This window comes from Ambystoma mexicanum, chromosome 14 (assembly GCF_040938575.1).
Source record: "Ambystoma mexicanum isolate Mex_15411 chromosome 14, UKY_AmexF1_1, whole genome shotgun sequence".
Classification (NCBI taxonomy): domain Eukaryota; kingdom Metazoa; phylum Chordata; class Amphibia; order Caudata; family Ambystomatidae; genus Ambystoma; species Ambystoma mexicanum.
This window is the reverse complement of record NC_090940.1, coordinates 178,700,999-178,728,194: the sequence shown is the minus strand read 5'-3', so window position 1 is coordinate 178,728,194 and position 27,196 is coordinate 178,700,999. Positions and strand designations below refer to the sequence as shown.

The 27,196-nt window shown below is 45.4% G+C and overlaps 1 protein-coding gene across 4 annotated transcripts in view; it reads right to left on the bottom strand.

Moving 5' to 3' along the window:
* The window catches only part of MED6 (mediator complex subunit 6), a 292,739-nt gene that overhangs the window by 48,392 nt on the left and 217,151 nt on the right, over window positions 1–27,196 (bottom strand). For all 4 annotated transcript variants that reach the window (XM_069638863.1, XM_069638862.1, XM_069638865.1 and 1 more), the window contains exons 5-6: window positions 24,346–24,454; window positions 3,162–3,277 (exon numbers count right to left, since the gene is read on the bottom strand). In XM_069638863.1, the coding sequence (XP_069494964.1) occupies window positions 3,162–3,277; window positions 24,346–24,454 (225 nt within the window). The remainder of the gene's footprint in view (window positions 1–3,161; window positions 3,278–24,345; window positions 24,455–27,196) is intronic.

Genomic DNA, 27,196 nt, shown 5'->3' with positions numbered 1-27,196 from the left:
TGAAATCGTCCTTAGCGATTTCATAGAATCTTCAGTTTTTTGCAGTGAAGTCAATGCACTGGCAATGTTATAAAAGCCTGTTGACCAGGGTCTTCGAGGGATAGCACAATTTTGAACTGCGTGTGGATCTTATGCTGCTTATTTATGTGCTCACCGTGAAGAGCTGACATTAAAGATTACTGAACCAATCTCTCCCGAGATGCGAGTCGCGAGTCTGTTTTATGCAGCACCACCAATGCCATATTGGGTTATTTACACCAGAATTATACTTATTTGAAGCTATATTGGATTCCATCACACCAATAATGTTGTCAATGTGTCTTCATATAAACGCAACTTAGGGCAGCACTGAAACACCCTACCAAATAATAGGCAACACATCGTAAGACTTGGCGTCAATATCTGTGTCTTATGTACGTATGGGATTTATTCAGCAAGTACTTACCTGGGAAGCAACAGAATGCTGCACATAGGGGACACACACCCAGGGGGTTGCAAATAAGGGCGAGTCGGCAGTAGTGGAGCTGGGATGGATAGGGCTAAATGGAAAGGGCTTGAGCTCCAAAGGGCAGAGAAATATGGTAGAATTGCAGGATTGGCAAGATGGTCTTTAGGTTCTTTCTGAAGTGTAGAATGGTGGGGGCCAGTCTTACATGCAATGTTTAACTTGCTCCAGAGTCCGGGTCCGTCGCATGAAATGGCCTGTTAATGTTTTTTTTCAATCTTGCAAGATGGAGGCGATGTGGTTGAATTTCTTAGTGTTGTAATGAGGTGTGTTGCAGCATGGTTGTCAGGACAGTTTTACGAAAGTAAACATTTTAGAAGGGGAATGAATTACATATGACAGATTGGATGGGAGCACGAGAGGCTGTGCTATGCGGATGGAATGCAGTAGTTGGGCACATGATGGCATGCATGGATGTAGGAATTTGCTTTGGGTCAGTGGAAGGATTAGACTATCGGGTGCATGGGCGAAGGCCGTACACCGTAGGGCATTCACTGAAGAGCGTAGGGCTTTAGCATACCCACTGCAGTAACGCAAGTGTGGGTGTGCATACGGTACAGGGTGGTGCTTGCATAGTTTGGTGTGTGCACATTGGTTGCAGTAGGCCAGTGTTGGAAACCGACTGTGGGTAGTTTGGCAGTGACACAATACTTTGGGAATGAAAGTGGGGACAGCCATATTATGTGCATGAAAGTGCACAGGGGTGCAGGAGAGAGTGCTTTCTTTCTACATTATGGTAACTGCTGCAGTTTGTTGCTGCATAGTTCCATGGCGGTGCCTAGGTTGGGTAGAGGTGCTGGTGGTAGTGCTTCGTATGTGGATAGTCGAAGTTGGTGACATGGTTAAATGGATGGTTTATAGCAGTCAGCCCTCATTCCTGAATTACCCTGTGCCCAGCGAGACGTGGTGTAACAGACAGCATGTTTTGTTTGCTCCTTTGCATACAGACCACGCCCTGAAGAACTCTGCAGGTTGAAAACATCAAGTGCAGAACGCTTCCAAGTATGCTCAAGGATGTAATTTGCCTTATTGTTCAGGTAGTCTACATTGACATTCTGCTTTCCATCTGATGACAAACGCTCTGCTATACACCTGATAAACAAAACAAGGACAATAGAAGATTCCCAATTGAAGCCCACATACATACCCTCACAGCATAGAGGTCTACATCCGATTCCCCCTTTTCTGTTGGGACACAATGCTGCTGTTGACATATAACACATCTCTCTTACACCATAAGGGCAAATGTAGTAAAAATAACAAATTATCTTTCGTTACAGAAGAATAACATTCAGGTTCTGATGCTGTGGAAATACAGATATCTAGAACGCGCAGGGATTCCTTGGTCTGGCTTGAGTATGGTCTAAGAGGAAAAAGATTGGGAGAAAGATCTCTTTGTTGATATTACCACTGAAACGCAGGATTTTTCTGGGCTCCAAATGGAGCCAGAGCCAGGACTTCACAGCTCTCCTCGTGGGGTAAATGACTGACTAAGAAGGCTTTCGAAGTGTAGACCTTCAAATCATAGAAAATACATTGATTAAAAGCATTGCTGGTAAGCACGGCTCAAGCAAGATCATGATTCCAGAGTGGATGTTGTTTCCGTGTTCCCCTACAGAAAGTAATAAAGACAAGCTTCCATTCATGGCCTGGCTGAACAAGGAAAATACATCTCAGTAAGAATTTATAAGAGACCCAAGTACTGAAAGATGGTTCAAGAAGTAAAAATGTGATGTTGGTGCCAAGATATTCATGGATGGAGCATTGAGGTTTAGTGAAGAATGTTTTCTTTGCAGGAAGAGCCTAAAGAATTGGGTCCCTCAAAATCTTCCAAGAGCGGGTTTGTTAGAGGAAAACAATGTCCCGGGAGGATAGCTCAGCGGCAACGTGCTCGCCTTAGAAACAAGACAACACCAAGCAGCACAGGTTCGATCCCCGGGTCCACGCTTTGAAAGCTCTGGGTATTAAGCGTGTTATAAATACGCAACTAAGACATATTCCTGTTACAGCGCCTTGCTGCCCCCGTGCTGTGTGAACGCTTTCAAAAATGCACAAAAAAACAAATATTCCTGCTAAAGCGTGTTACTTTCTCTGCTAATCATAAGAGTTAATCTTGCAGACCACCTCCCATGCATAAGATCCGAGTGAATTCCTACAGAGCCATAACCCTAGAATTAATATCTGGGGATTCAATTGAACTCTTAAAAGGATGCATGGAAGCCTGAATGCCTTTCTGCAAGGCATGTAAAAGGCACTCTTGATATTAGGAGAACATTTATCAATAATCATAAACTCCTGAAACATGAGGCCTCGAATAGGCCCCACACGAAAACTATTTTTGATGAATTACACATACAAGTTTAACCTCAACTGCTTTGGAGATGGCCATCTATGTCCTGTATAAGGAGCATGAGACATGGATAGGAACAGCCCTCCTGGCTCTCCCTAGAATGGAGGACGCTGCAGTGCAGCAGATTATTAAGCACAGAAAAGCAGCTAATTATACAAATACATTATATTCTCTGCAATATATTTTAGTTTTAGCTGTAAAAACATCAATTATGTTTACAGATGGCGTACACACACACACACACACACACACACACACACACACAACCCAAACGTTTTCATGCATCCTGCTACACAAGCTTAGTACCTGGACAAACTTGGGTGGAAACTTTTGCCGGAGGTCAAGAAGCAACGAGTCCACTCGCTGTCTCTGAAAAAAGGAGCTGGGTTCTTCTTTTTTTTTGGACTTCGGCTTGGCTTTATCTGAACAAAGAACATGGGGAATCAAATATTAGAATGCAGAAAAATAATGCTACTTTATTTTGTAAACCCACCTTCAGTTTTAGGTTGAACGATGCAGTCAAGAGAAAAGTTTTTTTTTTCTAGTTGCGGATTTAACCCCAATCCAAAAGTCAATAATCTGCATGTTTCAGGTCTCATTTCATGTAGGGTGCAAAATGTGCACTTACCACCAGAGACTGGCTTGTGATAATCGACTCTTGGCGGGTACAAAATGGTGTGCTCTATGTATGTGTATAATTGAGGTGGCGAGTAACCTTTTATGGCAGACTAGAAGCTTGCATTTTTACCTTGACTAAGTCATTTTACCTATTTAAATTAGGTGTTAGCTATACATAAAGTTAACAGTGATAGTGTTGTTTGCCAAGTCATTGGGTATAGTTAGGACATCATTAGTTATTTACTTGTTATGCTATTTTCAGAGAAGGCAGACAAAATGGTGCGGGGGATTATAAAACGAACAGGCAGCAATGTTTATGTGCGGTCTTTAAAATGTTCTACCCTGAATGTTTCTGTGCAGACTAACTTGACCTGCTGCAATAGTTAATCTCGAGGATTAAGAAGAGGAAATGAAGATTAGACATCAACTGTGAAGAAACCTCAAGAATAGGCCCACATGTGGGGCCGGTGGATGTGATGCTTTCTGGTCTTGTAAACGCATCAGAAACGTGACTGAAGACAACATGCAATAAGGTCATTCAAAAGGCGGTTAAACACAGGAAATTATCCCTAGATATCAAACTACTTAAAACAATTCATACTGTTAGTCATAGAAATATACTTGCAAAGATCAGCGTCACACTGACCAAAGTACAAATAATAATGTATAGTTTTGCTTTGAGGTTATTTTATTACTTTCTGCCAACTCTCGCCACTAGTATAAAAGAAGTGAGAGTTTGCACCTTTGCATATTCTTAATCTAAAAGGAGATGCACATTATGATGCTTTACACATTATCATGGGAGGTAAGCAGTCGCAGAATGGCAAGCTTAAGTAGAAGTATCTGAAAGAAGCAGACTTGCCATGTTCCTACTTTAATGGAGAGGTACATTAAAATCTTGTTTTCCAGATATCCAGCCAGATGCACCAAATTAGTGATGATCTAGGGGCAAGGACGGGGTCCAAACCGAAGATCAAGGGCTCCTATTCCTATCCCTTGACCAGACAGAAGATGGTTGTTTCCTTGACGTACATACCTGGGGAGCATGAAGAGCTTAAAAATGAATACCTTTTAAATAAAGTCACTACACCTACATCTCTCTAGGGTGGTTTACATGGCCATGTGAAGTTTAAAAAGATCATCAAATTAAACGTGTTTTTGTCCAGAGCAATGACCGTTTTTGTGACAGTGGTCTCTCGCACTGGCACTGCACATGAACCACAAAGTGTTGCAGGTAGTGTAATGGCAGGCACACAGTAAAATCAGACCTCTCTTAGAACCTTACTGGGGCTAGAAAAAACAAAATAAGCTTTCTGGCGAAATCTCGCAATAGGAACATGTATTATTTATTTAAAAAATGGATGCCCTTACACAAATAAAATAAAATGTGCTTTAGCACATTGCATCATCTTGCATTTTCATACCCAAAGCTGTTTGAAACAAATATTGACTAGTAAATAAAGTTAAAAAGTGCAAAGATTACTTGTCAAAAGAAAGGATTAAGCTAGCTCTCTCCATGCCAAAGACAACGCGGTCAGTTCTACAAATTGTTGATGCCCTAGGTCCGCAATGTTCGATTTTAGCAATAGCGCTTCATGACGTATGCACCCGACCTAGATTTTAGCACTTCCTTCACAGGTTCCTGGAAATAATGATCAGCAACACATCTAATCAGTCATTGCGCAATAGCATGGTTAGCATATTTAGACTGGCTCCGTATCGTAAGACAACCCCCAATTGCTGTGCCCTTCAAGTCGTTACGGCCCACAACACATTTTAAAGCTTTTTCCATTTACCAGAAGAAAAAACAAACAAGTACGACTATCTCCTTTCCCAAATGTAATCTTGCAAAACTTTATCTGCACAAAAGACATGTATTGTTGATCATTCGGTGATGTTAAAAATAAGTGTTTAGCTCAGAGTTTATAGGACATTCTCCAATGTCACAAAGACCAACAGTCGAACAAGCATCATGCAACTAGGACACCTGGCTCAAAGGGGAGTCTGTAAACATGGGGCACAGCCATATCCAAGTCAGGCCTGAGAAGAGGCATATTCGTAGTAAGATGCAAAGCAAAAATGACAACTTAACATGAACATAAACAAGGTGGGCAAAGCTTGCCATCTCCAAGAAAGAAAAAAAAAAATAAAAGATCATGGTAGCATAAAATGACTTGAGCAAATAACGTACAGCAAATTCAGCAAATTTAATTCAAAATCCACCAAACATAAATGAGTTCCCAATACTCTTGTAATCAAGTGAAAATGACCACCACGTACTTACTGCTCCCTAATAAACAACCCGGCCTTTGCGCCTACTTCCTCCTAACCATCTGACATCACGTCTCTGCGCAACCCTAGGCTCTCCCCTTCCAGCGGTTAGCCGCACTTTGTGTTTTGTGTCTCTAGGTTCCCTCACTTGTGGTTCCTATAGTACTGTGATCTGTGTCCTTCAGGGGCTCTCCCATTCTTCAGGCCCCGTCCCCCACTCACCCCAAACTGTGGTTATTAGTGTACTGTGATCTGTTTCCTTTAGGCTCTCTCCCACTGTCTAGGACCCCACCCTGCTGGGGGTACCGTTTGTACTGTTGAGAGTTCCAGTCTGCCCCTTCTGTGTTCACTCTATTGTGTGATCCCCCTCCCCTCCTCAGCACATCCTTCTTTGCGCGGCGCGTGCTGTGCATCTCTCCTTTCTCCCTTCCGCACCCTCCTTCTCCTACTTCCTCCTTGCAAACTCTATGGTGCTTTCCGTCTCCCCTATCTTCTCTAACTGCTACTCTGGTGTCCAGTCATTTGTTCGATTACAAAAGTTTCGAAAAGGCTAACTCAATTTTTTTTTTCGAAATACAAAAGTTTCAAATTAAAATTTGATAAAAAGAAATGTGAAAGTTTGCCTTTCGAAACTGGGGTTAGGGTTGGGGGGTGGGAGGGTGGCATTGGGGGAGTATGGGAGGACCCCTACCACCCCCAATATACACTAAAACCTTGCAACGTTGCATGGAGCTGTCCAGTGCTGAAATTACAGGACTGGACAGCTCCATGTAACGTTTCAAAGTAAAATAAAAGGAATTTTAATGCCAAAATACACAAAACACTTTGAAACGTTATATGGAGCTGGCCAGTCCTGCAATTTCAGCACTGGACAGTTCCATGTAACGATTCAATGTTACAAACAAAAAGGCAGAAAAATGCTACTTTTAACATGTAAAAGTGCATTTCGGTTGAAACCAATACATGACTATTGTCGATGGATTGGTTTCGAACGAAATGCACTTTCCATGTTAAATATAGCATGTCGTACCTTTTGATTTCGAAACTTTGACTATTCAAATCTTTTGATTCGAACAAATTATCCTAAACCTGCTACTCTATATCCTATCCCATCCCTCTCACTAAGTCAGGAAGGAAGAGGTTCAAGAGGGGCATACTGGTCTCCAGCCCAGGTCTCCCATTGCTAATACTACATCAGTGCTTGCTCCAGACAGACTCTTACCGACATCCTCGTTGTTCCCTCTTCAGACCTATGGACCCCTCATAAGGTCTCTGTTCACTAATTTTTTCTCCTCTCCCATTAATGGTGGCACCCGCTGGGAGGTGCTCTTGGACTCCTTCCACTCCTCCAAGACCATCATTAATGTCTATCTGAACGGCACCATCTTGGTCCAGGGATGCATCTTATCTTCCTTCCTTCTCCTGCTACTCCTACTAGCACCTCTTTGGCTCCTCCGCCACCTTCTTCGTCCGCCACCTCTCTGGCACCATCCTCATCTTCTCTGGCTACCTTGCCATCTCCCTCTACCTCCTCTGCCCATTCTTGTGCACCTCTACCACGTCCCCACGGTGTACCTCAAGCCTGTACCTCTCCAAAGAAGACTTTCAAATGTGGCAACCTGCTCCATGTCGCTACTCTCACTCTGCTGTCAAACACTTCTCTGACATCGGCTACCTCTGTTAGGTAAGAATTAGTGCAGTCCAACTGGTGTGGGACTACACAAGACTTATCTCTTGGCATTAGATAACCCACCTTTTGATATAGGCCTGTACTACACAAGTTGGTAGTGTGACTGAGCCGCCAGGCTTATCGTAAGAGGGGTAATGTGAGCTGTGCAATGTAACAAGTAAATACAAGTATCCAATTAAACATTTACACAGTTTAAATTATTGATGAATTTATACACAAAGATATTTAAAGCATTCTTTAAAAAGCAGGAATTAGCTGTAACATTAATCCCAAATTAGGATTCAATTCGAACAGTAAACAATAAAGCAGGTGAGTAATGCATTCATATGTTACACATGTTCCAGCACCCAGAGGTGACGTCTTTCAAGGCCAGTACAGCATTTATATAGCATCACCTTTGCAATATTGAGGTTTTAAGGAAAGAAAGGTTAGGGTTAGATCAGAACAGGCTGATAGATTATAGGAACAGTTAAATTCTCCCAAAGGGATGCTGTCATGACCCTTACCCCTGGCCCTCACTGGCAAGTCAGCCTTCCAGTTAGGGCCAGGTCAAAGGCCTTAAAACCTTATCCAAGACTCTCCTGGCGCCAGGCTCATAACTATCATGAAGACCAACATTAGAATGGGACTATTTACTTGGGACTATTTAACTTGGGGGGGGGGGGGGGGGGGGTTCAGCCAACATGGAGGCACACACATAGCTCAGTTACAAGGAACTGAGCTATGCGGTCTAGTCTTTTGGGTGTGGCAGGCCTGGGACTATTTTACCTGGACTACTTTACCTGAGACTATTTAAACCGCACCCAAACAGCAGAACATGCTTTGTGTTATTCTGCTCTGGGCAGCGGAACGCTAACCGTGTCCAGTTCTTTGATGCCAGCTTACCTGAAACCAAGGACCTGCAGAGAGAGAAAGAACACTACAAAACTTACCTTGACCAGTATACTGTCTTCAATCCATCGTCGACTTCAGTTCCACTCACCTGAAGGTACGAACTCCATCATCCGGCACCGCATGCATCTTGGAATACCATAACCTGGATAGAGGAGAAAGAAAGACAGCATTAGTAAGCGTTTACTCACATTTCTTCCCGAACGAAGAAAGCCACACAATTCTTACCTGGGTAGTCATCTCCTGATCAGTATCATCGCTGGAACATTACGGCGCTCGGCGAGGAACATCGCGACCTGCAAGGCGAGAAAAGACACAGGTCAGCAATACAAAAGGTGAAACAGCACAGCGCATCGCGCATTACTCACCGGACAGCATTGCGCACACCGTTCTTTCGCCTACCAGGTCCATGCTCCTCTTCAAACTGCATGACAACAACAAAATACCTTTCCATACCTAAAAGGAAAGAAGCAAGACATTATTATTCAAACTAAGTGTAACATAAGAACTGCATATAAAGACTGTAAAGCAGCAAACCTATGGAGTCGCAGCAGGCCTGGATTCCCACAGGGGGGGGCTTGCACCAGTGAAGTAACTTGGTTGCTGCTCGCCCCCCACATCTACGCGCCCCTGCCACGAGGAGCAGGACACGTAATCCACCTTTTACAATATTAAGGTGAGGAGAAGGCCCAAGGGGGAGGAAGGAGTTGAGGCCAAGGGATTTGGGAAAACAAAGACAATCTGGTATTGAATCCAGCTCTCCTACATTGCAGACCCATCTTTAACCAGAGACCTTACCAAGGGACCGGGAGAGGGTTAGAGAGTGCAAATCATCCAACCAGGGCTGGGTGGCGTCCCCGTGGATACCAGGTGAGCGTAACAGACGCAGGCAGTCTATTATCCCAGCATTAAAGTGTTCAATATGTAAAACCTGCAAGGGAACAAGCACTGCCAAAGCCAATATGTCCAGAAGGAGGCCTTTAGGGAGCCAGGACAGCCAAAGTTAATGGGCAAAGTCAAAGTTCTCATGCTCTTCTTCTTAGAAATATGTTCTTAAATAGGCAGTGGTCAAATGAGAAATCACAGCAACTCAAGAGGAGTCACCTTTGAAAAGCACAAGCTCTAAGGCCAATGCAGGTAAGTTGAGGTCAACTTAGTGTAGGGTTAAATCGCACTCCCAAAGATAGGAAGCACCCCAAATGGCAAAAGGATAAAATACCCCAAGCCCCACAGTACCTTAGAAAATGAAGAAAGTGTTCCAACTTGTTTGCCTTCACGATGCAATGCAGTAGACCCTTGTTCCTGGTCGTGGTGACGAAAGGGAGGACGCCTGGCGGGCTTCGAGAGAAGGACTCGACAGCAATGGATTTCTGGCGATTCACCAGCTCTTTGTGGTTTTGGTGCCTTTTTCTCAGCGCAAATGAAGAACAAAAAGCTCTGTTTAGGATTTCCTTGATCCTTCATTTCTGGGCTCTGGTGAAGGGACTCTGGATGCAGATTTCTTGCTTCTGTAGGGTCCTCTGGATGCCCACGAAGATCTGGCTGGATTTGGACTTCAAGACAATGCACTCACAAATGGTCGAGGTACCCCGGGTATTGGGCTTCTACAGCCTTGCAAAGTCGCAGCAAGTCGGGGGCTGCGCCAAAATAGAGTTCGTCTTGAGGCTAGTTGGTCCCACCAGCCTAAGGGAGGAAGTCATCTTTTACGGGTCTTCACTGTTGATTCGAAAAAAGCATCAGCACAGCTGCAGGGCTTCACCGGGGCACTTCGTGGCCCAGGAGGGTGCTGCTGTTGTCTTCTGCTTCGGATGTTGTCCTCCAGTGGTCGACTCGGCTCTTAGTCCCAAAAACCTTGCTTTTTATGCAAGTTCCCATTCATTCACAGACCTAGTCTGTGAATCACACAGCAGGGTGGCTGTCCTCCAGGACAGCCAGCCGGCCAATTGGAACTGGTTTCACTTGGGCACACCTAGAGGCAAAGGACAGTGAAGTTTTGGGCCCCTCCCTCACTTTCTGCCTTTCCAGACACACTGGAGCCTGGGCGGGCTTCAGGGATGAAGCCCGCCACAGGCAAAACTACACAAAGGACTCAAACCTTACTACAGAGTAAAAGCCCAGAAGAAACTAACAAGAAATGGCAAAAAAAGAAGGCAGGGCCATTTTGGGAAAATGGTCACCCTTGGATGCAGCACTGCAGCTGAGGTATCAGCCTGCAGACACATGTCACTAGGTAGTAAAGAAGAAACCACAGCCACCCCCGTAGCACTCCACATAGGGTGGTGTGTGCTGGACCCATAAAGTAAAGGTAAGTAAAACAGGGGTCATCTCACTATTCTTGGGAACAGTAGTTCACACAAGAAAATGTAGTTAAACATTCAGAGAAGTCCAAGGGACTTCTCAGTGGCACTGCACAAAAGGTGCCATGTGTCACAATGCAAAAGCAGATGCCTATGTAGTTTACCAAACTCTATAAAACAGTAAGGAACATAGAAAATCATAGTCAGGAAAACACATGAGTGAGTAAGAAAAAGGTCCCACTCACTCATGAGTAACATTTAAAAGGCCCAGAGTCCAGCAAAAGAGCTGGGGGTCTCAAAGATTAAAGGGAATTGGAACAGAAATGAAAATCCCCCCCCCCCAACAACCTCCTTGAAGAACTTGACTTGGATGTCCTCGCTCTCACTGAGGCATGGTTCATGGCCAGCTCTGTCATGAGTTTTGACACTCTCCTCCCTGATGGCTACAAGATCCTCTCCGAACCCAGAACCAACTGCCCTGGAGGTGGAGTAGCCCTGATCTTTCCACAGTGGGTACCTGCTTCTGTCATTCCTATGCAGGACTGCTCCTCCTTTGAATGCCTGGTTTGCAGGCTCTCCATCTCTCTTGGCTTCTCTTACGGTGGCCGCCATTTACAGGCCACCTAGCCAAGATGCCCTCTTCCTCTCAGAGTGGGCTTACCTCTCCTCTCCTTGTTTCGAACCTCTCAACTTCTCCTCAGAGACCTCAGCATCCATCTTGATGCTTCTAATCCCTCCTCGGGGCCCTTCCACAACCCCTCTCTTTCCATTCTACCCTTTGGTCTGACACACTCGACCAGGCACACCTTGGATGCCCTCATCTCTTCAGACATCCCCCTCTCAAGCCCTCTCACCACTCCTCTCTCATGGACTGACCACTTTCTGGTCTCCTCTCACCTGAAACTCTGTCTCCCAGGCGAAGCCCACCCACACACACACACACACACACACACACACACACACACCTACCTTCTCAGCCATTCGACCCACGAAGCGTGTGTCATTGGAGGCCTTTGCCACTACTTTCTCTGCACCGCCTACACCTGTGACTGACTCACACTCTGACACAGCCCTCTCTAACATGCATCTTTCTATCTCTAACACTCTGGATGTCCTTGCCCCTGTCATGAGACTCTGTTTGAAGCCTACCTCCAAGTGATATGACTCCGATCTCACTACCCTGAAACGTAAGTGTAGGTTGGCTGAGAGGAAAGGGAGGGTATCGGGCCCATCCTCTGACAATCTGGCCTGCCACCTGCTCCAAAAACAATACAGACTCTCTGTCCTGTCCAAGAAGAGGGCCCACATCCAAGCCTGTATCTCTGCGGCCTCAAGCAAAGCCAAACTCTTTAAAATCTGCATGGAGTTGGCCAATCCTTCTGCAGTGTCCACCTCTCCTGTTCCCTCCCAGGCCCTCTGTACGGCTCTGGCTTCTCACTTCACCACTAAAACTCAGGACATCCTGTCCTCCCTCTCTCTTCGCTTCCTCTCCCTCCACCTCTCTTGCCCCCCCCCCTCTCTGGCCGCCTCTGCCTCTCCTCCTCTCTCCGACCACACCTGCTGATGTTTCTAGACAAGTCTGATTTATGAAAGTGCCATCCAAGCAAGTGCTCCCTTGTGCCTCCAGAACCATTAAGGACCACATTGACACCCTCGCTCCAGCGTTGGCGGATTTCTGAAATCCTTCTTTTGCCACTGGAACTTTCCTCTTTTTCCTCAAGCACTCTTTTGTGCACCCCCCCTACTGAAAAAGCCTTTTACTCATCCTTCCTGTCTGGCCAACTACTGCCCGATCTCCATCACTCCTTTCCTGGGAAAACTCCTGGAAAAGCTGGCCATCTCCCAGCTTACTCTCCACACTGAATCTGTTGTTTGTCTCCATGACCATCAGTCTGGCTTCAGAGCAGCCAGAGGCACAGAAATTGCTCTCCTGAACATACGTGAAGATCTGCTAACTAATCTCGATTCCAGCCTTCCTTCCATCCTCATCCTACTTTATCTCTCCTCTGCTTTCGACACGTTCAAATCATGCCATCCCGATCAATCGTCTCTGTGACAACCTGGGCATCACAGGTCAGGCCCTGGTTTGACTGCCTTCCTCCTGGACTGACCCTCCCAGGTCCAACTTGGGTCCTTTCTCTCCACTACCTCTCTCTCTCTCTCTCTCTCTCTCTCCCCACATGTGGTGTTCCCCAGGCCTATAACCTCTCACCCAGGCTCTTCAATGTCTACTCGGCCCATTTGGCCCATCTTATCTCTACCTTCTCCTCTAACCTTCAGTGTTATGCGGATGACACTTAGTTCTCCCTCAGGATCTCCTCTCTCGCTCATTCCATGCTGTAATCTGCGATTCAAGATTGGTGTGCCTCCAACAATCTCTGCCTTAATGCCAGTAAGACTGTTATCCTATTCATTAGGACCCCTGTTCCCGCTTTCCCGCTCGCCCTCTGGCTGCCCTCATTGGGCCCTCTTCCTTAGCCTTCCTGTGAGGCAAAAAACATTGGTGTCCTCTTCGACTCCACTCTCTCCTTCTCTCCCAACATCACAGACCTTACCAAGAAGGCCCACTACCAGTTGCACCTCCTTTTCTCCCGTTCCCCCAGAAGCTCACTGTCTCCAGAGCCATGATTCTCTCTAGGCTGGACTACTGCTGCAACATCTTCATTCTCAATCTGCCTTCCTCTACTCTCCGTCCTCTGCAACTAATCCAGAATAGGACTACAAGACTTGTCCTTGGCCTCAAGCCCAGGGACATAGTTCTCCAGCCCTGAAATCTCTCAACTGGCTCCCGATGTCTGCAAGAATCAAGTTCAAGACCCTCTGCATCATCCAAAAGGCTTTCTGGGGCCGGGGCCTGCACTGCATCCAACTTTCTCTTTCTAAACACCTTCCTCCTTGAGGACTTAGCTCAGCTAACTCCAACTCTCGGAGGGTCATATGCTTCTCCAGCCAGAGAGTGGGGGGTAGGTCTCTCTCATCTGCAGGTGTCTCCCCCCTGGAATGGCCTCCCCCTCTGAAACTGACCACCTGAAGTTACGGAAGCAGCTCAAGACCTTCCTTTTCGCTTCTTCTTTCTCTCTCTCCACTACTGACCCACCGGTCTGCTGCGCTGACTGGTTTTCTGGCTACCCTCAGAGTTTCACTGGGTACCATGCTCCTGCAAGACCAGTAGCCCCTGCACTGCCTTCGGGCCTACCAGGCACTTAGAGGCTGTCTCTGTAACCCTACAGTCCCCTGCCTCCTTGCACTTACCCAGAGCCACGCTGCCCTGGCTGCACTTTGCCCTTCCCTCCCCCTGGTACTTTCCACTGCTCCTCCTGCACTTTGCATATCGCACTTGCATAATCTGAATGACACAAGGCCTAGTAGAATCGTTTGTTTTGTCCTCCCTCAGTCTTCCCTCCCTTGTCTTGTCGCGCCTAAATACACTGGTGTACAGGCGCCTTATAAATGACTTATCAAATGATATATATGTAACCATTGCATGTTTGCAACATAGTCACAATCTATATGCAGTTGCTGAAAACGACCATTGGGACGGGGAATTGCTGTGCTCACTGTTCGCAAGGTGTGCCCTGCTGTGAATTTCTTACAGACAATACAGTTCACAATAAATTGTGCAATATGTTCTAATAAATGTGGCTGCAAGACTCTCTCTGGTTATATGTGCAGGATAGTGAAGTTGATCCAGCGCAACTTTCAATAATGCTAGAGGCATAACTGACTTTCAAGTACTATCTTGACTCTATATAGTTTCTGTGGGGGGGTAAAGAACACCCCCCTCTTTTCCATAAATCTTGTTCTTGCTGTGGAGCTTGACCTTGCAGCTCAATTAACTGTACAATTGATAGCATATTAAGGCCTTCTTTCAGTATCAGGGATCATTTTGACATTTTCTTAACAATTTCTACTCCAAAATTAGAAATATTGGGAAAATATGCTGCTCTTTTTTGCTTCAATGTCTTCGGCTTTCTTACCGCGAGACTTCATGTCTGCCCTCTTAGTATGGGCTTTGCACTTAACCACGGGGAGAGCCAAATGGGAGCTTTAGTACCTTAGGTTTGTCCAATAGCAACGCATGTTGCACTGGTGTGCCGTCTGCGCAGGGGAAACCCCTCCTTTTCCAACATGACAATCCTGCGTGTACGGTTGAAGTCAAATGGTCCGAGTCAGAGTACACCGTCACTTCCTCACCCTCATATCTCTGGAGAGCAGTGATAAGCGCCACTAATTCTGCAGCCTCTGCTGAACAATGCAAAAGCAAGCTTGCACTTGTCGCTACTTCAAATTCACCATTCTGTTTTAACTTCACTACTGCCGATCCTATATGTCTTTCTCCTGTTTGATACATTTTTGAAGAACCATCAATGAATAGAATTTCCCATCTCCTAGAGCATTTTCCTTAACGTGGTGAATATCGTCATAAAACACAGTATACGTTGTGCAATCATGTACATAATCCTCCTTTTCTCCTGGTTCTGCTATAAAATGTTGCTAGATTCACTATTCTACATCTAATGATTTTGATAGCTGGATTTAAAATGATCACCTCATATCCTGACGCTCTTTGTGTAGTCAACATACTCTTACGGTTCCTCCAAAATGAAGAATAAGGAATGCTCGACGAATAACAACATCATTGAGCACCCCATTTTAATAACTACAGCTTTTTCAACTGTGAAAGCAGCAGCTGCAGCCAATGCTTGTTCACAGGAGTAATGGCCTCCCATTACTGGGTCTAGAAATCCCACTGTAATAAGCTAATGGTTTATGTCCATGTCCTAATGTCTTCTGCGTAAGGACTGCTGTCATCACCACTCCATTTGAATATGAAAATAAATAAAACTCACAGTCTGGAATCTCCAACACAGGGGCTATATAAATCACCCTTGTTAACTCTTCAAATCATTCTGTCATATTGTCTGTCCATATTATCTCACTTTTACCTGTCTGCGCTCAAGTTTTTAAAAAGTGGTCTAATATATGTACTGTAATCAAAAAACCAGGCCGTACAATAATTGCATAGGTCTAAAAATTGCTGCATTTCCCTCACTGTTTCAAGTGTTAGTTTTCATAATTGCTCTCAGGAGTCACTATTCTCCCTTCTTGAGAGATTAGCTGCCCTAAATACAGGAACTCTTCCCGACAATACTGTAGTTTCTCCTTGTCCACTTTGCATACTTTTTCTGCCAATACTGTAATTAACTGGACTGAATTCTCGCTACATTTCTCTTCTGTCTCACTGCACACTAATGTCATCTACATACTGATTTATTGTGCTCTCAAGTTGTAGGTTACCGAGGTCCATCTGAAGGATCCTATTAAAGATTGATGGGGACTCGCAGTACCCCTGTGGTCATTTTGCATATTTCTAGCTATTGTTTCTATATGGAAAAGGAGGTAAAATCTTGGGAATCCTCCTGAAGGGGAATTGAAAAGAAAGCACTCTTTAAATCTAATACTGTAAAATATTTGCCTGTAGCTGGGATATTACATAATATTGGAGCTTGGTTCGGAACCAGAGGAAACTCTGCTTCAACAATATTGTTTGGGGGATGACCCCTCCATTGATTTCTTTACTGGATACACAGCCGTGTTACATGGGAATCTGATAGTACCACTATTCCCTACTGTATCGAAGCGGAAATGGTTTCAAATATACCTTCATCTGCTTCCCTGGACATGGGATACCGTTTTGCTTGTGGTAAAATTGCTACTGGCTTAAGCTTTATTTTAACTGCTCCTTCTCCACGCAATAGATCCACGTCATATGGACTATTGGTCCATAAAATGCTTGCACCCTTTCTAGATCTGTCTGGAAAAATGATTGTTTCTTTCTTACCAATGCCATTCTCTGTGGCATTTCCCTATTCTCCTCATCCAATAGGAATGTCCGGAGTGGTGGCAGCCGAGAGGCGACCAGCCAGGTAAGCCTTTTGAGCAGTTCGCAATTTGTAAATGTCTACAGCTTTCTTTAATGTTGCCTCCATCTTCCTCTTTCAGGTCGTTCTGTCCTGGAGGCGTGCAGATTTGAGGAAGCTGTTCTCAGTAGCTGCAAGTGTTTAAAGATGAAGACTGCAGGTAAGAAGATGCTGTTAATGATGTTCCTTTTGTCTCCTTGCAGGTTCTGCTTCTCCGAGGTTTGAGGCAATAGCTGGACACGGTGAGCGTCACGTTGCAAGCTGCAAAGTAACACGAAGCATGTTCTGCAGTCAAGGGTGTGGTTTATATAGCCCAGGTAAAGTAGTACCAGGCCTGCCACACCCAAAACACTAGACCGCATAGCTTGGTTCTTAGGGAACCAAGCTATGTGGATGCCTCCATGTTGGCTGACAATACATTAAAGTAGTCCCCAAGCACATTGTTGTTCATCGTGTATGTGCCTGGCACCATAGGCGCCAGGACTGGCCCCATGAGGGCTTTTGAAGAGGATGCCAGGCTCTAGAGGCCCGAGTCCTGACTCCACCTGGCCAATGGGTTTGCCAGAGGGGGTTTTGGGCGAGGGTCGTGACAGCACTCCCCCCCCCCCCCCCCCCCCCCATCCTAAGGCCCCTCCAATGGTGTTCCTTCTGTCTGGCCCAGGTTTGGTTGGGAAGTTAAGATGGAATTTCCTGATTAGATGTGGTGCGTGAATATTCTCACTGGGCTCCCAGGATCTATCTTGGGGTCCAAACCCTTTCCAATCGACGAGATAATATAGCTTGGTCCTAGAGTATTTAGAGTCCAAGATATCTTTGACTTCGAATTCTGGTTCTCCATCAAGAAGTATGGGCTTAGGTGGTGTCCCAATCCGTGTGCCGGGTTGCACTGGTTTCAGGAGGGACACATGGAATACCGGGTGGATGTGTAGATTAGGTGGTAAATCCAGTTTCACGGCTGCTGGGTTGATAATTGCCTTAATGGTATAGGGTCCTAAGAATCTGGGATGAAAGGTCTGGGTTCCCTTGATGGGTACGAATTTAGCGGCTAACCAAACTTTGTCTCCTACTTGATAATCGGGGGCCTTTTTCCAGTGTTGGTCGGCGAATCTCTTGTTTTTCTTTGGCATGAATAAGGTGTTCCTTTGCCCTTTTGAAAGCCTGAGTAATGGTTGTGTGTCGAGTCTTTACTGCTGGCATTTCCAAGCTGGCTGGAAGGTCTAGTTCAGAGTTACGTGGATGTCTCCCATGAAGGGTATAGAAGGGCGTTCAATCCCGTGCTTGAATGCAAAGAATTGTTATATGCATATTCGGCTATCCATAGTAGGTCTTTCCAATTCCTTTGTTTGTGGTGCAGCATGCACCGTAAATATTGCTTGAGTGTCTGATTGGTTCTCTCGGTTTGGCCGTCCGTTTGGGGATGGTGACTGGTAGATATCCGAATGTCGACCTGCGCCATTGCACAGCATATTTTCCAGAAGTTTGAAACAAACTGGCTGCCTCGATCAGAGACCAGAACCGAAGCGAAGCCATGTAGCTTAACCACGCCCTCCAGGAACACTTTTGCTAAAGTGGCTGCGTCTGGGAGGCCTTTGAGAGGAATAAAATGGGCCATCTTCGAGAATAAGTCCACATCTACAAGGATGGTGTTGAACCCTTGGCTTGGAGATAGATCAGTGATGAAGTCAAGGGAAAGAGTGTTGCATGGAATTGGAGGAATGTCCAATGGTTGTAGGAGACCAGATGGTTTTTGTTTCTGTGATTTATTTTGTGCGCAGACACCGCAGGACTGAATATACTGAATGATGTCCTTACGCCAGGTAGGCCACCAAAAGTTCTTTCACCGTAGCTAGGGTTTTGGTGATCCCAGGATGCCCTTCGATCAGTGAATCGTGATAGTTTGAAATAATATGCTGTTGTAATTCCTTCTTGGGTACATATAGGCGATCCCTAAAAAAGGGTAGGTGGTCCTTGATGGTATATTGGTCTCCTTGAGTTTGCAATGCGAGGTAGGCATCAGGATTCATTGTCCGTTGGATTTCTTTTCGTAGTTCTGCTTGTGTTAAGGCTGTCGTGATACCCAAGAGTTTGTCTTCAGGTATAATAGGTACTGGGTCTGGAGTTGTACATACCATTTCATTCTATGGCCATGCGAGAGGAGGCATCCGCCTTTCCGTTTCTGACTCCTGGTCGAAATGTGATTACATAATCATATTCCATGAAGAAAAGGGCCCACCGTAATTGGCGCGAGGACTGGGCCTTGGCTGTTTTGAGATATTGCAGGTTTCGGTGGTCTGTGATGACTGTAATGGTGTGTCTGGCCCCCAGAAGGTAGTGCCTCCAGGCTTTAAAGGCGGATTTGATAGCCAGGAGTTCCTTGTCCGTGATGGCATAATTAATCTCTGGAGGTGAGAACTTTTTCGACCAGATGGCCACAGGATGTAGCTGGCCGGTTTCCGGATCGCTCTGTGAAAGGACAGCCCCCATTGCGAGACTGGACGCATCAGTTTCAATGACATAAGGGGGGTCTGGACTAGGATGTCGCAGGATTGGAGCCTAGGTAAACTTGTGTTTAAGTTCCTGAAAGGCTTCTTCTGCTTCTTCGGTCCAAGCAAACTTTGTATTGTTTTTTCGTAATAGTACTGTGATTGGGTGCACAACCTGAGAGAAGTCTGGGATGAACCAGCGGTAGAAGTTCGCAAAGCCCAGCATGCTTTGTACCCCTTTCAGAGACGTCGGTGAAGGCCATTTCAGAATGGCATCTACCTTGTGCACGTCCAATCTGATGCCTCCTGGAGTAAGGATAAAACCAAGAAATTTTACTTCGGTGACGTGAAAAAAGCATTTTTCAAGCTTTGCAAACAAGCGATGTTGACGGAGCTTGGTGAGGACTGAACTAACGTGCATGACATGATCTTGTTCCGAGGCTGAGTATACCAAGATGTCGTCTATGTACACTAAGGCGCACACATCAATTAACTCCCTTAAGACGTAATTCATGAAATATTGGAATGCAGCACGAGTGTTGCATAACCCGAAGGGCATGACTTGATATTCAAACAAGGCGTACAGTACAGAAGGCGGTTTTCCATTCATCTCCTTTTCTGACTCGGACCAGGTGGTACGCTCCTCGAAGGTCCAATTTGGTATATATCCTGGCATATTTAACTTGGTCTAGCATCTCAGGGATAAGTGGCAAGGGGTAGCGGTTCTTCACGGTGATCTGGTTCAATGCGCGGTAGTCACTACAGGTTCTCAAGTCTCCTTCCTTTTTCAGTACGAAGAACAAAGGACTGGCTGCGGGGGACTTCGAAGGATGCATAAATCCGTTTGCAAGGTACTGGTCTAAATAGGATTTCAAATGAAGGTTTTCTGGTTCTGTGAGAGCGTAGATCCTGCCGGAAGTGATTTGTGCACTAGGAACAAGGTCGATCTGACAGTCATCGGGCCTGTGCGGAGGCAATGTATTGGCTTGGTCCTTTCGGAAAATATCCTGGAAATCATGGTATTCAATTGGCAAGGTATTAGTTGCTCCCAGGGTTGATACCGTCGCTCCGGGGGTCATGGGGATACAGACGTCGGGTTTCTCCTCTTGGTAATATCAGGCAGGGGAGCAGTCACCGGGGAAGGTTAATTTGCGTGCCCGCCAGTCTATCAAAGGGTTGTGAGCAACCAACCATGGCATCCCTAGTATTAGCCTGAACTGAGGTGCCTTGATGAGATCGAATGAAATAGACTCCCGATGTCCGTCCTGGCACAGCAAGGTTACCCTGGCTGTGCACTAGGTTACTGGTCCGGAAGCGATTTCTGTCCCATTCACGGTGGTTACCTTGTCCATAGTTGGCTTAGAACACAAAGGAAGCCCCATCTCGGCTGCCAGTTCTTGATCAATATAATTTCCAACTGCTCCGCTATCAATGTATGCTTCAACGGCATGCATTCTTGACGACTGTTGGTGGTTAATTAAGATCACTGGTATTGCAAAGTGCGAGGTCAGCAACTCTTTCTTCTCACTCGACAAACTGACCTCTACGTTTGTCGAGCTTGGTAGTTTCCCCGATTCCTCTGCTTCGTCCTTCTCTGAAGCCCAGACTGTTCTTCTTGGGGGGTTTTACTGGACAGTCCTTCAGGAAATGTCCTCGTTTCCCACAATACAAACAAAGCTGTTGTCTTCTTTTGTCCCACTCTTGTTTTGTTAATGGAGGCCATATCCCTCCAATCTGCATGGGTTCTCCAGCATTTTCAGGAACACGGGGTGTGTTTTCCCTAGGTCGAACATACACGGTCAGAGGGTCCGTCTTAGACCGGTCTGGGTCTGCCTTTCGGTCCAGCAACCGGTGGTCTAGCTGCACGACCAGATTTATGAATTCTGCACAGTCTATGGGTGGATCAACCACCTGGGCTAAGACGTCCTTTAATTCGCCTCGTAAGCCTCAATGGAATAACGTGGTTCTTTTGTTTTTTTGGCCACCTAGCTTCGGCAACCAGTCTGTTGAAGGTAGCAATGTACGTTAACAAGTCCCGATTCCCCTGTCGGAGGGACAAGAGTTCATTGTCTACTGCTTGTTCTTGGGTATGGCAAGATTTTGCATCGTTGGATTGCTTCCAGGTAGAGGCGTCTGTCCTGCCTGTGATTGCAAGTATTGCCTGATAATCTCTTCAGTGCATTCTTTGGTCACTATTAGGTCTCTCCGGAGGGCATTAGTCTCTTGTCGGGCAAAATGAACCACAGCACGAAGCTCTCCTAGTAATTGGGACAATTGGTCCATTTATGACGTCTCCATGGCGCCCAGGTGGATTTGTTACGGTAGGCTTCGTGTTCTGTTACGCTCACCTGGTATCCACAGGGACGCCACCCAGCCAGGTTACTCGTTGGTATTCTTCTCAGCTTTGCCCTAGTGTGGTCTGCGGGGTTGGCTCTGCCTGAAAATACAGGAGGACTGTGTTCAAGACTGACCGACTGGGGTAAGTATCCTCCCTCCCCCCCGGTATGCTTTCAGTCCAGTCCCTCTGGCGCCCTCTCCTCACCTTGTGATAGAATTAAGCATGCTCTCTGTCCTGCCTTCTTTGCAGGGACGCGTTGTTTTTCATGGGCGAGTTCAGTCCAGTTACTTCACTGACGCCGGCCCGTTTGATATTGTTCAGGTAGGTCTTATTGCTGTTCTTTAGTTTTGTTGCTATTCTGCATGCCTTTCTTTGTTTAAAATGTCTCTTCTTTCTCCCTTATGTATGCAGAGCTTCAGCGCGGCGAACTGGCTTGGTTGAGCCCCGCTGGTAAATGACGAGAGCATTAAGAGCGCTATAATGTGTTAAGTAAGCGCTATGCGCAGCACTGCAAACTCTTGCCTTTGCTAACCTCTTTTCGGAAATGCATGGGGTTCCCTGTTTTCCTTGGTGGCTTGGACACCCGAGGCCCATATCTGTATGGTGTGCCGGACGGCAGAGAGTCTGAAATTATGGTCTGAAAACAGACTTGGGGTTACTTGTGTTTTAGGCTTTCCCCTTGGCGCCCAGGTAGGTACACCCACACATGTGAGGTACCGTTTTCATCGGGACACCTATGGGAACGCGGGACGGTAGGCCATGTGTTGTTGGGGGCGTGTTTCGATGGGTGAGCCGAGCGAAATGTGCAGAAAATGCATTTTTTCCATCACATTTCAGACTTTGCAGGGGTGTCTGGGTAATAAATTCTGGGGCGATTTGCGCAAATCATACCTCTGCGGATTCCCACCGGTGTACTCTTTTTCAGAAATGCATGGGGTCGCCTGTTTTCCTTGGTGGCTTGGACACCCGAGGCCCATATCTGTACGGTGTGCCGGTCGGCAGAGAGTGGTATGTTTCGGTGGGTGGCCAGAGCGAAATGTCTGAGGATTGTCTTAATTTCCAGCCAATTTCAGAGACATTTCCCTGTGTCCACACATCGCCAACAACAGATGTCATACCTTCTCGCATTCCCACAGGTGTCCCGACGAAAAAGGTACCTCACATGTGTGGGTGCACCTACCGGGGGTGCAAAAGGAAAAGGGTAACCCCAAGCCTTTCGCCACTGCCCATTTTGTTCATGTGGGCAACCTACAGATTTGGGCCTAGGGTGTCGAAGCCAGCAAGGAAAACAGGGAACCCCATGCATTTCCCAAAAGAGGACCCCTCCAGCTAATCAAGAATAGGGCAGCAAGACTTATCCTTGGCCTCAAGCCCAGGGACCACATCTCTCCTGCCCTCACTGGCTCCCGGTGGCTTCACAGATTAAATTCAAATACCTCTATCATCCACAAGGATGTCTGGGGCAAGGGACCACGCTATCTGCAACTCGCTTACTAAATATTCCCCCTCTAGACCTCTGTGCTCCTCTGGCACCAACTGCTTGTGTGTAAAGCGTTTCGCTAAACAGAGGGCAGGAGGTCGATCGCTTTCCTCAGCTGGCTCCCTTCTCTGGACAGCATCCCCCCTCCCTCTTTGTCTTCAGCAGGACTTTCTTAAATTCTGGAACATCCTCAAGACCTTACTCTTTACCTCCTCCTTCCTTCCCCCCTCTGTTAATCTCACAGTTGCTTGTTTGGTGCTCAGGGCCCTTATGCATCCTCAGGGCCCTGACCTCCCAAACCGAGTCCCCCCCAGCTTCGGTCTAGCCTCAGCACTTGCCTCGGCTCACCCTCCACCCTTGGAGGCTCGCACTTACCTTACATTGCACTTCACCTGTTGCTCACCCATGAGCACCCCAGCACCCATCCCATTCCCTCTACCTTCTGCACTTGCACGTTCTGAACACTCACAGGGAATAGTAGGTTCACCGCCCCCTTCCTTCCCCCAACTGTATTTAATATTTTTTTTTTTAATTAGGTATTTTACTTGTTTCTCATCCCTTGTGACCCCTCCCTATCACCCTGTGGGCACTTTGAAACAGTATTTACTTACTGCATAAGCGCCTAACAAGCGATCAATAAATAAATAAAATGGCATGCTGGACTTAACCGTTGAAGACCTTTTTAATTTATCATGTACCTTTTTTGGTATATTGCATGACACTCCGAATGTATGTATTACTAGAGCCTGAACATTTACTGGCCCATTACGAGCTCCTGACTGATTAACAATGGAACAACCGGTGAAAGCCGTACCCATCTATTGTACACCTCTCCATTGCTTTTTAGCTAGGTTTGCACTATGTAAATTACATACATACATGCATACAAAGAGTGGCTATTTAGGTTTCTACTGTAGTCATTTGTTCTTAAATACTGGTGGAGAGAATGGCAGGACTAAATTATGATCAGGCAGGGACAGCAATGGGCACTTGAAACAGCATCCTAAAACACTTAAAGCCATTTTCCAGCATTTTACAAAGGTCTGACATTCAAACAGAGCACAGTGGCAAGAGCCAAGGTGGCAAACAGTAGCCCTGAGACAAAAGAGCAATTTAATTGCCTTAACTATTATAGGCCTTTCTTTAACCGAGTCATTGTGTACGTGGCTCCTTTCTGCTTTACATGCACCTGCTAGGGTGCCCGCAAAACTCTGTACCAGAGACTTCTTTACCATTTTATGAATGGTACTAGTGGTTAGAGTGCCACACTTCACGCACCAGTGCTTACAATTAGTACGCACATGTTTCACTAAATAAAACATTTTTGAAAAAAAGGGTGCTAATCAGAAAGGACCCGGCAGCACTATAAGAACCACAGAAGTCCGCCTTTAAATGTAAAAATGATTTTGTCACGCCATAAAGGGACAGCATGTAGTTATTTTTGTTATAATGGCAGCCAAAGATAAGACAATTAAAAGAAGCTGCTCTCCTGGAAACATACCTCGTTCCTCCTGGTCTTTGAAGTGCCACCAGTACCCTTTGGAAGGGTGGTATCGGCAGTAAGACATGGCTTCATCGAAGGAGGACTGGACCCCATGTACAGCACTGAGCTACAAAAGTATAAATGTGTGGAAAAGTAAAGCATACAAATAACAAAAAAAATACAGCAATTATAGTCATACAGTACAAATCAGCTCTATGATCTACTATCAGTCAAAAAAGTTGCTACTAGAATTGCAACTTGTTGCAGTTCATCTCCTTTGGACAGTCACTTGACATCAAAGGGTATTTTTGTAAAACAGTAGAATTGTTTTATTTTATATTAATTGTATTTTGGTTAACAGATAGCCTTACACAACAAACAGAATTATACGACATATCCAGTAATAAACACATACATAATTCAAACTGATGTACATACAAACCTATTCTGATCAATACCCACAGTAGAATCCCTAAAACACAAAGATTCAAATAATACAAAAATATTTCCTCAACACATCTTACAACAGCTACTGACAACAAAACGTGTGTGCCATTTAAAATCTCTACCCAAATTGCTCTTTGATCATATAGTCTCTGCTTCATTAAAAAAGTATAAAAATGTTTATATCTTATAGCGTTGGAGAGACTGTCAGAAGAGGTCCCAACGTCTCAAGTTGATCATTATTTTTACATAGTCTGCAGCATCTCTGAGACATCTCCAGTCCCCGTCATGAACACTCAAACTCCATGGTTGGTAAAAGAATAAACCAAAACCTTCAAAATGTATACCTCCACTTACGACAAGAGAACTTCATGATATACAGTTCAGGGTCATGAAATGGATTTGAATGTGAGAATAATACATTAAATAAGCGATAATTCATAACACCCTCACGAGTATCACACCAGTCTGTGTATTTATCATAAACAGTCTGAGAGGTACAAATATAATCGATTGTGGAGGTAGCGGTACTTGCTCTCCAGGAAACTCTCGGGAGGATAGCTCAGGGGAAACGTGCTCGCCTTGAAAGCAAGATGACATGGAGCAACACAGGTTCGATCCCTGGGTCTGGGCTTAGAAACCTCTGGGTATTAAGTGTGTTATAAATAATTATATTGTATCATATCTACAACAACTGAAATCACCATGTATCATGATGCCGATTTTCCTCTCCATTATGAGCCATTCATAAAAAAGTTCATCCACTGTGTCAATAAGGTTTGGATGGTGAATCTCCTTATGGTTCCAGTAAAGAATGAGAACTAATAAATCTTTAGACAAAGACTCTGCATTAGGGAAATAGGAAAATGGAAGAATACCGGAATGGCTACAGTAGAGATGACTAAAGTTCAATTTAAGAAAGTTAGAGATGGTGGTAACCAGCCCCCCCGAAGGCCTTCACAGGGAACCTTGAACTGCAGGTTTTAGAAGTGACCTAACCATCCAGTAAGGGGGCCTCCTGCAATCACACCTCTTGGACATTTATAATATGATTTATTTTAAACCAAGCTATATAATTCCCAGGCAATGAGAGGGAACTAAAACCCTGTGTGTTCCAGGAGGCCCCATCCATTTGTAATTCCTAGTCCTCTTAGTGCACACCATCCTTGGTATACCCTGAAGCTAGATATCCAGTCAGCCAATCCCACTCCTACTCAGCCAGGTGACTAGCAGAAAAGGGTTTTTCCTTATAAACTATTTGAGAATGGACAGAGCCACGCTGCTGCGTATTATCACTAGATTTACAAGGAACTTTGTTCAGACCCAGATTAGTGCTAGGAGGTTCCTACTTGGCAATGTCATAGCCCATTATTTTCAGGACCTCAGCAATGTCACTTGAATAAATGTTTCTCAGAGAAGTAATATTAATAAAGAGGTCTAGGACATTTGCTTGGTTCAATAACCAATAACTCACTGTCACTCAAAACAAATTCCAAACACAGAACAGCAAAAACACCATCCTGTGAAGCTGGCCTATACATGCCCAATTCATAGGCAGATTGTGAAGAGATTACACTATTTTGCACATCCATGTGCCCCATAAGGGAGCTGTGTTCCTCATTGGTGATACCGTTTTGTGAAAAACAGTAGATTTGCCAGAATTGCTGCCATATCTAATCCTTCTTCCAGCATTTTATTGATTGATCCCCGCTGTTACCAGAGCCCCATCATCCTCAAATATAGAAATATCCTGATTCGAAATAACAGCAGGTTTATTCAGTAATGAAAGGATGGCACCACGCTCTGAATTCAGGGCCAAGGTAGCACTACTTCCCTCTACTGTACTATTTTTTAGACTTTATTTTACTAGATTTCTTTACACTGACCATATTAGGGCCAGAGACGGAATAATTCTCCTTATTATCCCTCCTGATCTGAGGCCAACTGGAATCTTAATCTCCTCAGAAATGTCCTTGCACCACAATTCTTTCTTTGAGGAGGTTTTCGATGTTTTGATTTCTGAGACTGCTTTCCCAAGGAACGTTTACTAACAGTAGGTTTAATCCCTACCGTATCACCAGATGTGCCATGTTCAGTGGTGGTTGCATGTTCTAAGGATTGACAGCCCTCATCAGTAGTCACCTTAGAAGAGTTATCATTCAGAACATTCAGATTTGTTATAGTGATCACAGTGGAATGGGTGCAGCAAAAATGTCTAGGACACTGGACAGGTCGTTCTCATGAGAGTTTAACCACTTAACCATCACATTCAATATTACTATTCCACCCCCCCCGAAAAGCCCCCCAAACGTGGTTCACTGGCAAGCAAAGGAGAGACAGAAGACGCATTCACACGTAAACAACGTCGAGGTCATGACAAATACACAGAGGGAACTGGAAGGGTGCAGAAGGAGGAGACTGACAC